This window comes from Musa acuminata, chromosome BXJ1-3 (genome assembly GCF_036884655.1).
Source record: "Musa acuminata AAA Group cultivar baxijiao chromosome BXJ1-3, Cavendish_Baxijiao_AAA, whole genome shotgun sequence".
NCBI classification, from domain to species: domain Eukaryota; kingdom Viridiplantae; phylum Streptophyta; class Magnoliopsida; order Zingiberales; family Musaceae; genus Musa; species Musa acuminata.
Window position 1 is genome coordinate 41,196,983 of NC_088329.1, and position 16,225 is coordinate 41,213,207.

The 16,225-nt window shown below is 36.2% G+C and overlaps 1 protein-coding gene across 2 annotated transcripts; it reads right to left on the reverse strand.

Annotated features, from left to right (window-relative positions):
- Positions 1 to 1,167: 1,167 nt before the first annotated feature.
- Positions 1,168 to 16,187, reverse strand: LOC135631203 (uncharacterized). Of its 2 annotated transcripts, none has more exons than XM_065138684.1 (21): positions 15,968 to 16,187; positions 15,580 to 15,749; positions 13,622 to 13,792; positions 12,628 to 12,738; positions 12,454 to 12,543; positions 10,729 to 10,919; positions 10,600 to 10,660; positions 10,254 to 10,328; positions 9,868 to 9,945; positions 9,021 to 9,083; positions 8,859 to 8,942; positions 7,675 to 7,835; positions 7,470 to 7,509; positions 7,238 to 7,381; positions 6,662 to 6,781; positions 6,374 to 6,592; positions 5,134 to 5,307; positions 4,360 to 5,041; positions 4,053 to 4,249; positions 3,710 to 3,836; positions 1,168 to 1,514 (listed from the first exon to the last, which is right to left on the reverse strand). In XM_065138684.1, the coding sequence occupies exons 1-21, from the start codon at positions 16,110 to 16,112 to the stop codon at positions 1,360 to 1,362; spliced, it is 3,258 nt and encodes a 1,085-aa protein (XP_064994756.1). In that variant the 5' UTR covers positions 16,113 to 16,187; the 3' UTR covers positions 1,168 to 1,359. The 2 variants fall into 2 exon arrangements, with proteins under 2 accessions (XP_064994756.1, XP_064994750.1); XM_065138678.1 differs by having other exon boundaries at positions 10,254 to 10,355; positions 15,968 to 16,186.
- Between the last annotated feature and the right edge of the window lie 38 nt (positions 16,188 to 16,225).

Here is a 16,225-nt window from a genome sequence, read left to right on the forward strand (position 1 = left end):
GTTTGTGGTATTTCCATGATTCATTTCTTAAAGCAACCAATACTCTCAAGGAAATCTCTGCACAGCATACAAAGCAGAGAGATGCGAAAGCATCTGTCATGTCTCTGTTATTGAAACAGTAGAATTAGAGTTTGTGTCATTTCCTCATGATTTCAGCTTTTGACGACAGGCGAACTTTGAGGATTCTGAGTTCTGAGTTCACGAGAATGTCCATGCTCGGCCGAAGAAGCTGGTTTTGGACAGCGTGGATCGGGAGGACACGAGCTGAGGAGAAAGTAGTGGCTGTGGTTCTCTGGAAACATGAAGAGAGAGAGAGAGAGAGCGCGAGAAACTTCTGGTTCTCATAATTGGGTTGCTTTCTCCAAGTCAGCGCATTGGGTTCGGCGGGGCTTGTCGTCTCGAGCTTGTCTGTGTCGGGGAGGGACGTAGTTTTCAACTCGTTGACTCCAAGATGGTGCGGCAGCCTGTAGCCCATGGGAGGTTTCGATCCCTGACGTCGCTGCATTTACCATGTTGCTTGTTTTTAGATTCATGGTGACACAGAGTTGACCCTCTCTCTCTCTCTCTCTCTCTCTCTCTCTGAGGTTACAGCCTTGTTGTCTAACTAGATGTAAAAGATCGAAGATGAATTACTTGCAATTGCAGATCATTAGTGGAATTCATGCAAGGCAAGCAAAAGAACACCAAAGCCTACACCACAATTTACATCAAACAGGTTGGTTCCAGGAACTATTTAGGTACAATGTGGTAAATGTTTAGCAGCAGCTTGAGTTATAAGCACAAAGAAATCTAATTGGAACCGCAACAAAAAGGTGAGGGATTCATTTAAGTTGGACAAAGAAAGAGTAAGAATGATTACCAGTGTTCTTAGAATCCGGACCCGAAAGCATCCAATCTGATGGAAAACAGATAAAAGAACCAACCGGCATTACCGCTGTTTTTTTCTTAACTGAAAAATATCAGAAACACAACGGTTTCTTTTGTTAAAAAAAATGTTTTGTATCCTTTTTTTACAATAATATAAGATTTGCGAAAAAAAAATTAATGCACCCAATTTCATAAAAACAGTTTAAGTGAGAGTACTGGCTGGCATCAAGAACTCTTTTCAATGGTGACAGCTTGATTGCAAATCAAAATAATAATAAAAAAAAAAGGAAAGAACAGAGCTGCACCGATGAGAAACCCGATATACAATGTAAATATATAGAGAACAAGCTGGAGGAAGAAAAAGAAAATTAATCACAATAGAATTTGGCAAATAAAATGACATCCTCAAAAATAAGTAGGGGTCACACAACATATATAGAGAACAGAACAAACATCTGCATTTGGGTTTCAAGAATGCCCAAGCTGACTTTGTCAATGTACTTGCAATAGAGGGGTGCATTCTGGAAATGCATCAAGCATCTGTTGGATGAGGCCCGATGACAACACTTGCCCCTTCAATAGAACTTGGTGGTGTCTCCTTATTAAGGATAGAACTTCTTCTCGCACATCAATCTCATCAACCGGGCCTACAGTGCAGAGCCACATATAACCATTTAAGACACATTGCGTATTGAAGCACTACCACCAAATAAAATACTCATAATATAAAATGCTAGCCTGAAGTGCGTATTGCATGCATTAGTAGAGATCAGCAACTTTCATCTCTTGCTCTACTAGGCAACATTTCGAACAGAGGATGAAAGCAAAGGGACTTGCTCAAAATAACATGATCTCTTCACTAGTGATAGATCAGGCTGAGAAAGAACAACTTGGAAAATGGAAGAAACTATAGAGGCTAGAAGCTGTTATCATTCATTTGGTGAAAAGGGTCTCCAACATTTGGGAGTCTGAAAAGAAAGTTCTTCGGAACAGCAACATGTCATCATATGTTTCAAAATCACTCAGTTTTGTGCCTGTTTGAAATGCATCTTGATGGACTTTTATGGCCAAATTTAGAGATGTGGAAGTCCGATCAGAAGAATGAATTGAGAAAAAAAACATCTGAGGTGCCAATTCAAAATTACTATCAAATGGAACTAAAAGTCATTTATTAGAGAAAATGCACTTAGAAACATAATGGTGAAAGATGATTTTCAAGTTTGATTTCTCATTAGTTATATTTCACAAAAAAGGTTTTTCTGACAATCAAACCCATAACAACAATAAAACTGTAAGTTCCAACTATTTAGGTTTGGGTATATGGATCTTTTATCACTATTGAGATATATAAAAAGCTATATATTTAGTTTAATTCAAAATACTTAAGTCTTTATTTATAGTTTCTATTAAAGGCTTTTTAGGTCTTCCTCCACCTTTTCTCGTATCACTAACATTAACAATTTTATCTCTTCTAAGTTCTAACTACTGCATCCAGAGGTTTTCTACGCACATGCTCATACCATCTTAAATCATTTTCTCCCGTCAAACCTAGAGAATCTTTAAAAAAAATAATACCACATATATATACAGAGTATTTAGGAAGCTAAGATTAGTTTTATCAACAACCAAAAATTTTTTGCACCTAACATTCAACACAATTACCATTAGTTTGCTTTTAAAGATCAAATATCTGAGGTTATAAGATGGTGCTCAATGCTAATGTAGTCAAAACCTCAAAGGCACTACGCGGTAAAAAACATTAAGGTACCAAGATGCCTGAGGTGTTAGGCACTTGCCCAAGCGAAACAAGACGCCCGCAAATATTAAAATTCATAAATTTATATAATTAAGGAGAAATACGATGACTAAAATAAAAATAATAAATTACATAAATTATATATCTTTATATTTTAAATATCACCACTAAAATATTAAATTACATTCATTTAAAATACCAAAGTACTACATTGTGTTTTCAAAGGGGACCGTCGTCATTCACTGGAGAGGAAGACATCGCCGTCGCGATTAGGTTTCCAAAGGGGGCAGGGGCTCGTGCATGTGGGGTGAGTGGGGCTCAATAGATGTTGGCTCTGGTTGAATGAACCATGCAGGCTAGGTGGTTCAATCGAACCAAAATTAAGTAATAGACCCACACACGCATCAATTGAATCAAGTGTGCACCTAGCCCGCCCAACACCACGACCCAAGCGATCGCTTGGGCCACGCCCAATTGAAGGCACCTGCTTGGACCACTTCCCAAGCACGTAGGCCTCACCTCGCATAGCCTTGGCGCCTAAGCGAGCACTCATGTATGTATTCACCGGATCCTATAAATGTATGTATTCCTAAAACCATGTACAATTTGCTTAAAAGAAACTTTCATAAAATAAAAATATATGTTGAAGGCAAGGTTCATAATTTCATGAACTATTACTGCATTGGTCAAGGCTTCGACCAGTACCAAACTGATCCATGCTGATCTACTGACACCTGGTACACCAATATATATCGAGTTTTGAAAAAAAAAATTAAAAAAGATAAAAAGAAACTATCTGGTACAAAACCTATACCACCCTTTGTATGAATGGCCATCCAATCATATACCAGGTGGTACCGACCCTATAACGTGCATTTCGAACTACCAACCAGTCTACCTTGGTCATATGCCAGTAACCTATTGAATCGGTAAATACCACCACTACTAAACCATACCAACCGGTACTGGAAACTCTTAATTCCTAGTAATTTACTATATGAGAGGGTAATTTAAATGAAAAATAAAACATGTAATTTTAAATAACTGAGCACAAGCAAATTGAATATCAATTTAAGTGAAGCTTACCTAGTTCAAGATCTTGGACTCCATCTTCTATGTCTCCTGCAACTACTTCACTTAGTTCATCAGCTGCTTTTGCATATCTATCCAAGAACTCTTCTTGTGTCTCTTCTAGGTCGTCATCCTCAGAATCCTAAACAAAGAACACACATTCCCAACAGTAAGGTTCATTGCATTATCTTTAGCCTCATATAAATGTGATATGTTTGAAAAGTACATCTACAGAAAAAAGGATTTCAAGAGTATGGCTCAGCAACAAATACCAGAAAATGGGAAACTTGCAGAACACTAAAAAAACAAAATCTGAGCTAAGCATTTTAAACTATTAAAGTACTTAGCATTCATTTACCTCATTATCACTAATCTCTTCATCTGAATATTCATCATCTATGACTTCGCTATCACTCTCTTTAGCTTCTTTCTCCTCGACTTCTTTAAGATGCAGGAATGCCTCCATCAAGGACACAAGACAATCTTGCAAAACCTTATTGCCATCCTCCAATGGGAAGGCTACAAGTCGCTCAACAAACTTTTCCAGTGTAATCACTGCATAATGTTCCAGAACAATTAACAGAAATCCTCACTGCAATTGACAAAAAATAAGTACCAGAACAATATGAGGAAAAGAAGAGCTTAAAAGGTATCTGGTGGCTTACCAGCTAACTTGATCTCAGATACTGATGAAATACCAGAATCAAAAGATCTTGATGAGACATGTGCCAACCCGCATGCAACAATCATAAAGCCATTATCCTCGTCTCGGTCTAAGACTTGCTCAACAATTTCAGGACACAATATATAGCATGATGAAATGACCAGCAACAAAGGCTTCCAAAGCCCAGTAGGCTTGTTACGCAAATCCTTAAAATGAGAAAAAGCTGCCTGTGTGAACGAAGTAATAATGGACTGCTTGACACATTGCATCTGAAATGAAAACGAAGGGACATGTAGTAATTCATGAACACATGAACAAGCCCTCCAAGTAGCAGATGGGTATGCCATAATGCCCTTGGTGACAAAAGCAGAGACACCTTCAATAATCGATTGGTCCACACCAGGAGAAACACGAGATGATATCCTTGTCAACAAGAAGTTTGTAGAATCACATCTTCTCTGTAGATTGACAGCTTCTTGAATGCAATCAAAAACTGCCAAGTCCTCCATCTCTTCCCAACCATGCCAGTCTGATATAAGGTCAGACCATAAGGCTAACAACTCTGGTATTTTCAATTCTTCAATTTCATTCTTTTTAGTAGCAGACTTCAAGATCAATCCAAGCAATGTGGAGGCATCATCTAAACATGATAGAGGTGGTGATGTACTTCTATCTGCTGAATCCTTATCAACATAATAAATACAAGAGAACAGTGAATGATGTTGACATATCGCTTCCAGAATAACATAGGTAAGTGAAGAATACAGAGACTTACAATTGACTGCACAGACACTGCCCAAGCCTGATACAACAAAGTTGCAAATGTCCTTGCAATTACTGCCTGGGCAGACTCCCACTTCCTGTCATCATGTTCCAGGGCTTCACCTGCACTAGAAGCCTCCCAGGTCTTTGTAATGGCTGCTAATGCAGCAAAACCTCGCTCAACCACCTTAAGCAAAACATTAACTTTATTTTTTTGTTAATAATACACAGAATAAAACAAGCAACAAAGATAAGTTACATTTCATGTGAGAACAAACAACAGATGAAAGGCAGATAAATTTCCATATTTACTGGCTGTAATGGTTTCACAAGCACTGTTGCATGTACAAACAAGAAATAGATGCATGTACCTGAGTGTCCAATTTAGCAAGTATAGCAAGAACATGACACAGAAATGCAAAGAAGAAATTAACCTTGTCATGAATTCTCTATCATACTTGTGTCTCAATTTAGCAAAGAAATACAGTATTGCAAATAAGAGTACAAAAAGATATTATTCAACAATATGGAGAGATCCTTTAAGTAAAAGTTTTTGGTATCCCGGATAAATTATTCAATAATATGGAAAGATCGTTAAAGATATTATTCATAGAATAAAAACAGGATAGTTAAAATGATAGTAGACATCAAAAGTCTTATGTGATCATCGGATATCTTTGAGATTTAAAAAAAAAATTATGAGACAGTTGTTAGACCAATAATGTTTAAAGAATTGAGTGTTGGACAATTAAGAAACAACATATACAAAAAAAATTTATTGCTAAAATAAAAATATTGAGATGGGTGTGTGGAGTTACTAAAAAAGATAGAAGAATTTTTTTTTTTATTCATGCACAATTATATATCGTTTCAACAGAATATATGATGAAAGAGAATCATTTAAGATAGTACGGGAATATGCTTAGGAGAACTACAGATTCAATAATCAGAAGAAGTGAAATAATTAATGTTAGTAGTACGAAAAGAGATAGAGGAAGACCTAAAAAAAATTTTCATAGAAACTATAAATAAAAATTTAAATACTCTAAACTTAACTAAACATATGATTTTTTACATATTTTAATGACAATAAAAAATCCATGTAGCCGATCCAAAATAATTGAGATTTACGACTTTATTGTTGTTGTTGTTGATATAAATGAAGCAAACTTGAACAGCATAGTATTATACTAAACTATAGACATTATGGATATCACAAACCTAAATAGGGCAAGATTTAATCAACAAACTACCTGTGGCCAAGGGTCCGGAATTGGAGGTATGTGATTGACAATTGCACCAACCACACTAGAGATGAGCATTGGAATATGAGCAGAAATTATGTTTTGTCCAGCCTCAACTGCAGTGCCTAGAAGATGAAACAGAAAAGATGACTCATTTTTTTCTCCATTAGCAATCTGGTTAACCACAACTTCCAGGACGGACAGCCAGTCAGGAGGAACATACTCATTCTGCAAAAAACAAACATAAAGAAAATTCCACATTTGTCAAATAGACAAAGATCAATAAATGGTTCTTACCTCAAGAAGCCTTATGATGGCCCCAGCAGCAGAAGCACGGACAGGATAGCAATTAATACCATTTATATCTGGCATAGTCAATGCCTTGATCAATGAATCATAAACATCTGAACTCATGGCCTACATTAAGATTGAGCCGATGTTAGAAACTGCACATCCCTCCCAGAAAAAGCACTAAGTTATTCACTGATATAATACTGATCTATTGTAGTTAGCAATGTCCTTTAACATCCTGTCTATCATGAACTCACAAAATAGTGGTTTAGTAAAAAACTAGACAAATTTTTTTGATAAAGGGCAACTGCACTGTTTAAATTAATTTACTTAGTGATAACACAACTAGAATCCAAGTTTCTCAAAACTAAGCTTAAAGTTTTACAACACTCTACGCTTCTCTTTTACTTGTATTAATATCAGAAGGCTAAATATTTGATTCTTATTTTGAAAAACATTCCAGTATGACCAAGATATCCAAAGTGTAAAATGTGGTTTTTTATGAGACGACCATTTCTGTTTAGCACATCAGAAAAGCTATTAATGATTTTAAAGCTTGAAGAACTGTTATAGTATGCGCACCTGAGGAAGGCAGGAAGCAAGCTCCCCAATTATCCAATTTGCTGTGGCAACCAAGTATGGAACAAATGGACATGATGAATACAATGGAAGCACACGGTTTCTAACTAAAGTAGTTGTATACTCAGAATTTCTCTCCCTCAGGAACTGTAAAAGAAACAAAATCATCCTCCAATTTCACTCTACCAAGATTTTTTTAAAACTAACAGGATAAAGAAAACAGAACACATCTCACATCTGGAAGACCGCCATAAGCCATCAAAACACCATAGTAACTGCCAATATAATGAACAATTTTAACAGGAGCAGTACTACTAAAAGCACAGAATAAATCAAGTCTGGGGATGTGTTAAGAGCAATGTGGAGAGAATCTGTTGATGCATGGAGTTTAATGCAGTAGGTATTTGGTACTACAATGCCAGCCTGTCATATATACTCACTTGTGCACAATCTTTGATGAGGCCTTATCCCCATGATAGGGCATAGGAAACTTGGACAGGAATGGTATAACCAAGAGTTCCCCGATAGAGGATTCCTGTTGTTTTCCTTTGCTCTTGTCTGCTTTTTTACGTTTAGTAGTGGCAGTGGCAATACGTGGACCCTGCAAACACAATACTTGACAATTAAAAGGGATAGAAAGAAAACCAAGGGCATTAGTTAGAGAGAGAGACAGACAGACAGAATCAACTTGCTACTTGCTAGTATGATGTGTTTCACCTGAAGATAAATTGTACCTTCAAGTTGAGACAATAAGTTGACCAGATAGACATATACTCAAAACTGACAAGGAAACATCTTCACTAAAAGCTAAAACCACTTCAACCATATCATTGTTAAGGCTGCCTGCCAAAGTCTACACAAAACTCATGTCCCCTAATATGTAACAGTATTAAGCAATACCTGATGCAATAAAATGTAAGCCTTAACTGTCTCAGCAAATAAAACTTTACAACCTGTTTATTGATTTATTCTAATATAAGTCCGAGTTTTCTAAAGTGCATTACAATTGAATTATGATTTCTACTCCAAAATGAAATCAATGTCCATTGAGGGTGTGGTACCAGGTCATTCCTTTGCGACCAGGGAAATCAGTTACGAAAATAATCTACCTAGAGTTAAGGTTGTATACGTTGGCCTCCCTAGACCCCGATTGGTGGGAGCCTCATGGATATGCCTCATTTTAATGAAAAAAGTGTCCATTGGATTGTTGGACTCTTCCTGATATTTACAGACTGTCTAGTCATTGCATACCAACTCAAATAGTCTCTACAAGGTCAAATAACCTTTTAGCTTCATGTTCTGGCTCATCATGATATCTCAGCATCCTTTTAAAAGAATGCTGAGAATTGGATTTCACAAACTGATGTATGTTATTCAGTGGAAAAGAAAACCAATTTTACTGCATTAACCACCGCTGACGATAGAAGAAATTGATTAAAACTACATACATGACCCTTCCCAAGCCCCACTCCAGCAGGAGCCTCGTGCATTATGTCACCCTCTTTTATATTGGTCAATTTCAACGACCTTAATAGGTTCAACATATTATTCAGGGAACAATATGAAGGCAAATTAGTAGTACTCAAAAGAATGTATAGGAAACAAATATGTCAAGAGTCATAACCTTCGACATTGCAATAACACTAAGTAAATTAATTGCACTTTTCCTTGCAGTAAATAAGTCTTCAGCCCATCCGGAAATTTCATCCTGTGATACAAAAATTAATATGGTTTCATAAAGAATAAACCACAACGTATTGTCAACAATCTGTAACATTAATCATACAATATCAGAAGGGAGATTCTTCCGTATGTACTCCTCAGCATCCTCATCCCACTCTAAGATATCCTTCACAAAGAAAGCCTGATTAGAACAATTGAATGCTCAAAGCAGTTGGTGCTCTCTTGCGTATTCATGTAAATCAGAAGGATATATCAAAGATATTAATTATCCAATGTTCACAAGGAAAATTTCGTGTTCAATTCGCTTTTGATACATACAATAAGACAACAAAGGGGAAAAAAATAAAGTTGTAATCCTTAGTTCCTTACTAGTGAAAACTAGATAAAATATCATCTAGCACGCACTCGGACTTTTCACATGTCCACCAAGACTGGAAGTGACTTTTTACATGGTTGCCTCGGCTGGCAATTTTCCATCTGTATTAAAGTATTGCATTTACAGAGACTACATGGGCCAGTATGGCAAGTTGATAATGTAACTCAGTCAACAACTTTCTAGGTGTACTCAAGAAAAATTAATCAAGTAAACAAGGCTAAAACCAAAAGACTCAAAAGGATGACACATTTTTTTATATGCAAAACTTCAAAACTCCCTAAATCATTTGTAATATGTGCCTGAGACCTGTAGTGAACATGTAAATAACTCTGATCACAATTATGAGTTTAGGCTTGACAATATGTCGGACCACCATAACCAACAGTCAGTCAACTTGATAAACAAAGTTTAAAATAGTTACAAACATAAAAATATGCATCCTCAATATGACATACAAAAGCCTGCTCACATGCAAACCCAACTAAATTTCATAGTTAACAGTATGAAGGAAACAATGTAGAGCATGTATTATCACAGTATACACAATGCCATATCATTGGTGATAATGAACTACCTTTTGATTCAAAACCAGCGCTGGGAAGATTGCATTATCAAGCAGTGAAGAAAAATGGGGTGAAACAACTCTCCATCCCTGTAAAAAAGTTTCCAAAAACAAATAAAAACTTTGAAAAGGTGTATAAGGTTTATGTAACATATGAACAGTGTTTTGTACCACCCTTTCTACAGGTTCCTATAGTAAGCCACCATATCTTGTTAAAACAAAAAGGACTAGCACATTTTAAAATATGGTTTCAATACTTTACAGTAAGCATTACTAAACCACGGCACAATAAATTCTCATCTATGATTTCACCACTTAACAAACAAAAACAGTTGACCACACTTAGCCCACCCTCTTGTAAAAGTTCAAATCAGAAGAAGGAAATATTAAGAACTTACAGGGCCTGATTCTAATATATATGAGATGACATCAAATGCCAAGGAGATAATCCGCTCTGAGATACAATCCAAATTCTGCATGACCTTCACTGTTTTAGAACTCTATGAGAAGAAAAGATGCACAAACTAATTAAACAAAAAAATTATTTCCATAATATGATGGTACATTAGCAACAATAAACTAAACCCCTAAACCAAAAATTCTGCAGGCTTATTTTATGTAGGGAACTTTCATGCATGCAATGCTCATTTCTAGAGGATAAAGCAATAGATTTGTGAAATAGTTAACAAATCAGAGAGTGCAATGAATTAACAAAGAATGAACAAGTTTATGAAAACAACTTACACATATGTTACCACTCTGCTTAGCTATTTTGAATGCACAATCTACTACACTAGGTATCAGCCTGAGAAAGAAATCAAGGTCAATAATATGTTGTTGCATAAACAAAATTATGAGTAAATGAGAGGTTACCTGTCAACGTGTTTCCGATGACGTGTCACCAAAGCAGAAAAAATTATCAAACCTCTCTTTGCAATCTTCAGTCTTAGCAGAGATCCATCATCAGAAGCACCATCTAAACTCAATGAATCCAGTATCCGAAACAAGTCATGACAAAAAGAAGGTAAAATGGGGCCCAATGCAGATGGCATATATGACCTTACCTGTTAAAACCAAATATTTTAAATTTTCGAGTAGCATAAAGATCATAACAATATAATAGTAAAGTTGAATACAAAATTCTGTTAAATTACAAAAACTTGTTGAGATATGAGGAAAACAAGACCAAGGTCTTTATACAGATCCATCAGAAAGAAATTGACCTGGAATTGAATTTATCATTCATCATGCTACTGCATGAAATTATATAGTCTTTAACATCTATGATGTCCAATTTGGGAAAAAACTAAAACAGATAAGGAGTTTGTTAATTGCATGTTTGACCCTAAATAAGCTGCATAGTATGCTAATTTACATAGAGAAGTATCAAACAGCTCTGGCCACCTTCTTCAAGTCATATTTACATGCTGAAATATCATAGAACAATGGTATCAAGCAGCTTTCTCTGCCTTATTCAATCATTCTTATGTTTTCCAATATCAAAGACTAGTGCTTCTCAAGATGTTATCTGATCTGGTACATGTACAATTATTATTTATTTGATATCATCAGCAGATCATCAGCAGCAGGTGCCATATTAAATCAGCAGGATCAAGATGTTAAAAGAATCACATAGTTAATAACATCGGACCAGATAATGAAGGTATGGCTAAAACAGATCATCATGATTTCAACATGTTACTCAATTATTCAAGAAGGAATTATTTAAAAAAGATTAATTGATTATCGAGGGCATATGCATCTGATATTTTGTAGACTGCCAATATGGCCCTTCAACTAAAAAAAAGAAATCTATAGGATGACCATATGATCAATCATAACTCATGTATCAGAATATACGATGGTGAATCACATCCAGATATGTAGATATCATAAAACTACAATATTGAAAAGATAAATTCCATGACAATAAAATTTTCAATAAACTATGATTATAGCCTAAAAAAATTAGACTAATCTCCACTTTAAAAAAAAAAAAGATGATTCCAGAACATAGGTGGTCTGCAAATATATAGAACACCTTACAGTTCTTCAACAAAAAAAACCTATGTCAAGTTCAAGCTAACAAATTAAACAAAAATATAGGAAGGCAAAAGAAAGCCTAGGTCACAAAGAAGGTTTCATGGCCCCTCCCAGAACTGCTGAATAAACTAGAGATGCAGCCACCCTTCCCAGTCCTAGCTGTCTCCAGGCTGATAGGTGGACGTGTAGCAGCATCCAGACGGAAACAGTAAGATATGACATGTGGCCATCTGAGTCATTGAACCTTGACATTGTCCTTCAACAAAAATGTGAAGGAGCAACGTAGGTACCCCCAGAAGTTGCGACTAAAGAGTTGGGTACATGATTGCTCTAAATAAACTTGATTTACGATAACTATGGTGTAACAAATCTAACAATCAATAAGCCCTACTAGTTATAAGATAGATACACAATACATAAGTTGCAAAATCATGCTCAATATCTAATATCAGCTGTTATCCAGGAAAACAAATGTCAGCATGTTACGATTATGAACCTTGTACTATCATAAAAAAATGTAGGTCAAAGTAGATCAGCATGTTAATAAAAACTTACACTAAAATACATGCATTTGCATATAATAAGAATGATTTCCTCAAGCTTGCTTTGTACTTGATCTTGAAATGGATCTTGAAATGATAACGTCTGTAATAAAAACAGGATGCATATCAGCATCAACAGAGCTAAGTGAATAAGTAGAAAATTGCTGATAAATAATAACAGTACAACCTTATTAACAAAGTCATGAAATGTTGCTTGTAAAGGCACAAGTATTTCCTGTGCTATTATCTCCAACTGCACTGGTACAGATTCATTTCGAACTTTTGGATTCAAAAAGTACTGTGACAAAAACAAGTAATCAATCAGAGTCATCAGGAACATAACTTAGGAAGAAGAGAATTGCTAGATCTTTTAACTCAATTGTCAGTCATCTTGGACAGTCACTGTCACTAGCTCACCTAATGACACTAAAAGAGACAAATACATCTGATTAACCCACAATACACCAAATAATTAAATAAACAGTAAATCCATCTCACGGAGAAGAACATTACATGGGCACTAATATGGGTCAGTAAGCAAGAAATTGCAGAGGCTATTAGTTACTGAATGCAAATTTATCATGACAATTACTCCATCTAAGTTTTCAAAGATGCAAAAGTTGAACACTTAATGACCGTCTGAATAATGTCATAATTTTGCAGTTACTATCATGTTTCAACTCTATGCTTACAAAGTAGAGAAAAGTGAATTCTTCAAGCTTTGGAGTTAGGAGATCAATGACTGCCTTTTCGACTGAGCATGTGCTATGAACCCATGAACGAAATTGTTCCTTTAATGTCCTTTAATGTGATATCATGCATCCACTTCCCAAAGAATTCAACAGATTCACATGAAAGTAGCACAGTATCCAGAATCTGATTTACAATGGGCTCTTGTGCATAGTCATCAATAGGCTCCCAGAAGCAACTAACTTCAGATTAACAGAGCAAAGAAACTCCATCCAAGAAGCATCTATAACCACTATTAAAGAATTACAACAGATTCACATGAAAGCAACTCAGTGTCCAGACTCTGGTTCATAGCGTGTTCTTTGTGCATCATCATTGTATGCTTCAGCGAGCAACTAAATTGAGATTGACAGAACAAAGGTACTCATCATCTGAAAAGAATCTAGAACTACTATTACATGGAGAACTTCTGTTGAATGTACAGAAGATACCTGGAATGGTCTTAGGATTGTTTGAAGCACTGTAAGTGCATTAAGGGTACTCCATTGAGCATTTTTATCTTGGATGATAAGATTGCTTCTTTGGATTACCGATGTTAGCTCGGGAACAAGTTCAGGCCAAGTATTCTCCTTCACAAAGTTTTTCACCACAATCAGACGAAACTGCATGACACAGAAAATTTATGTACATGAACACGCCAGCACGTATAACATGATTGAAATTAGCTTCAATTCATAATGATGTTGAAATTTACTAATTTAGATAAGGTATGCGAGTGTGAGCCAAATAAAACATGATAAGCAGTATGTAAATTTCAACTTTACAATAAACTGAGGCATGTCACTAGATAACGATGGTAAAGAGACTTCTAATTATTTTGTTGTGTTACCGGAGAATATTGGATATTCTTTCACCCACTTGTACAAGGCAGCTTGTCAAAATACTAATGGACAAAACAGTTAATCCACAATGAATTGTAATGTCATAACAAAGAGTAGACAAAATCCCAAAAGAGCTGAGAGCATGATAGTGCAACAACTTATCTTAGAGATAATTTACATGAAAACAACAGGGCTGTAAGAAAACAATTCACATATGGAAAGTGCTGCTAAAAAATTGTTATAAGGAAAACAAACATGAAAGGAAGAAAACCCTCAAGTTTGGCTTCTCAAATTTGATGCTCCAGGAGGCAAACGATCAAGAATGGCTGACCTACTGAAAAAAACCTAACACGCCAATGCTACTGATCAGGTGCAATATGTCTTATCCCATCATGCTTTTAAGATATTTCTATTACAAAAAACTCAACCAGGATCAAGAAAGCAAGACAAGACCAACATTAGTTCAACTAACGGTTTCCATATACACAGGATAGCAACTCATAGCATTGATTTCAGGGCCACACTTGCACAATGCAAATTGATTACTAGATTGTGGCACAGCACATCCAACATGAGCCATATTTCTCCGGCACATTCATGCCTCTGTAAAAGCACACACCCATGCCATAATATAGTACATCATATTGGTTGCTTTACATGCCTCAGGATATACATTATCAGTCATTTCGACAAGAGGCAGACAGCGCAATAATTCAGGTTTCACAAAACATGACATATCATTAGTCATTGCACACTGTTCAGGAAACTCGTATTCAACCTAGCTCAAATAATTTAAAAATATTAAAAATTATCAGCAAAAGCTCACCACTGACATTGTTAATAAATTTTGAAGTACATATAAGTGATACATTCATCGTATTTTTTCTGAGCATATCTCCACCAAAAGTAAAACCATAACCAATGTTTTCGGAAAAATGATCTCATCTTTAAAATCCCGGAAGCCACTAACAAGATATTCTAGCCCACCAAATGTGTTCACACTTGAACAATCCTTAACAGAATAGTAGCTTAGCCATTTGGTCAATTAAGGTAACCATTTAAGCACTTGAAATTAAAAGTTAAGCTCATAGCTGAATAGAACATGAGCTGAAGGTAAGACAATGTTCACATCGCTAAGTTAGAATCCTTAACAGAAAATTGTAGCTGCAACTCTTTGTAAAACATACATTTCTAACATAAAATTAGAAATCCTGACTGAAGGTAATCATTTTACTTCGTCGATCGATAACTGGTTAGTTACGAAAGCTTTAATTGTAGATTCTCAGTTAAGAATCCGACCAGGGAAATTGGCTAATCATTATCAGTCATGAGATTGAAAAGGTGCATCATATGTTCACATCAAGGTCCTACTGCACAAGAAAACCATCGATCAAGATGTCATAGCCCTTGTTTGCATAGTTTCAGATTGTTTGAGATGATTCCCCGACAAATAAGTTAGAATTATTGTTTCATAGAATGAAAACATTGCATAAGCGATGCATATAAGGATCAAAATCAATCAGCCTCAGCATGCAAAAAGTTCAAACAAAGAATAGTTAGCTGCATACAACTTCGACTAGAACTTTTAAAACTGCAGGTTCAGCTTGAAGCAGGGCCTGAGCTAGCTGGTTCCGAAACCTCTGAAGTTCAAGAGACTGTGGATCGTCATCCATACAACTTCGGACAAAGTTCTTCAGGTAAGCAGCCGCTGCTAGTCTTACCCCCTGGCTGTCACCACCTACAAATAAGGACCACAAAATTCACGAGTTTCCCTCGTCAAATTCAAGAAAAGAGGCAACAAAGATTGCACATCGACACTTCAAACTTGCTAAAGATCACACATCATTTGGTTATCAAATCCCAAGCAACAGAGTACGGAAAGAACATCCAAGCAGCTAGAACTTGAGGAACGAAAAAAAGAAACAAAAAACGGAGAGCAGCGATTGACGAACCAACCTGTGGCCACTGCGAGGAGGGAGAGGGGGAAATGAGGAAAACGCGAGAGACGATCCAGGCCATCGGTGGCGGACGCTAGCACGGCTTTCTCTGGACTCAAGGTGTCGTTGAGCAGCCGGCAAATCTCGGGAATCAGCGTGTCCATCGCAGGAGCTCCGGAAGAGGCAACCCTAAAACAGGACCCGTGTGGTTCGTCCGTTCGTTCGTTCGTTCCTTCTTTCTTTCTTTCCACCACTAAAAATAAATATAAAAATAAAA

Bases quoted from the DNA above. Each gene is read 5' to 3' on its own strand.
- LOC135631203 (XM_065138678.1), bottom strand. From the start codon at position 16,112: ATGGACACGCTGATTCCCGAGATTTGCCGGCTGCTCAACGACACCTTG. The intron at 5,042-5,133 runs GTAAGTCTCTGT...TATGTTGATAAG, and splicing joins CAGTGTCTGTGCAGTCAATT to GATTCAGCAGATAGAAGTAC. The intron at 1,515-3,709 runs GTAAGCTTCACT...TCTGCACTGTAG, and splicing joins AGTCCAAGATCTTGAACTAG to GCCCGGTTGATGAGATTGAT.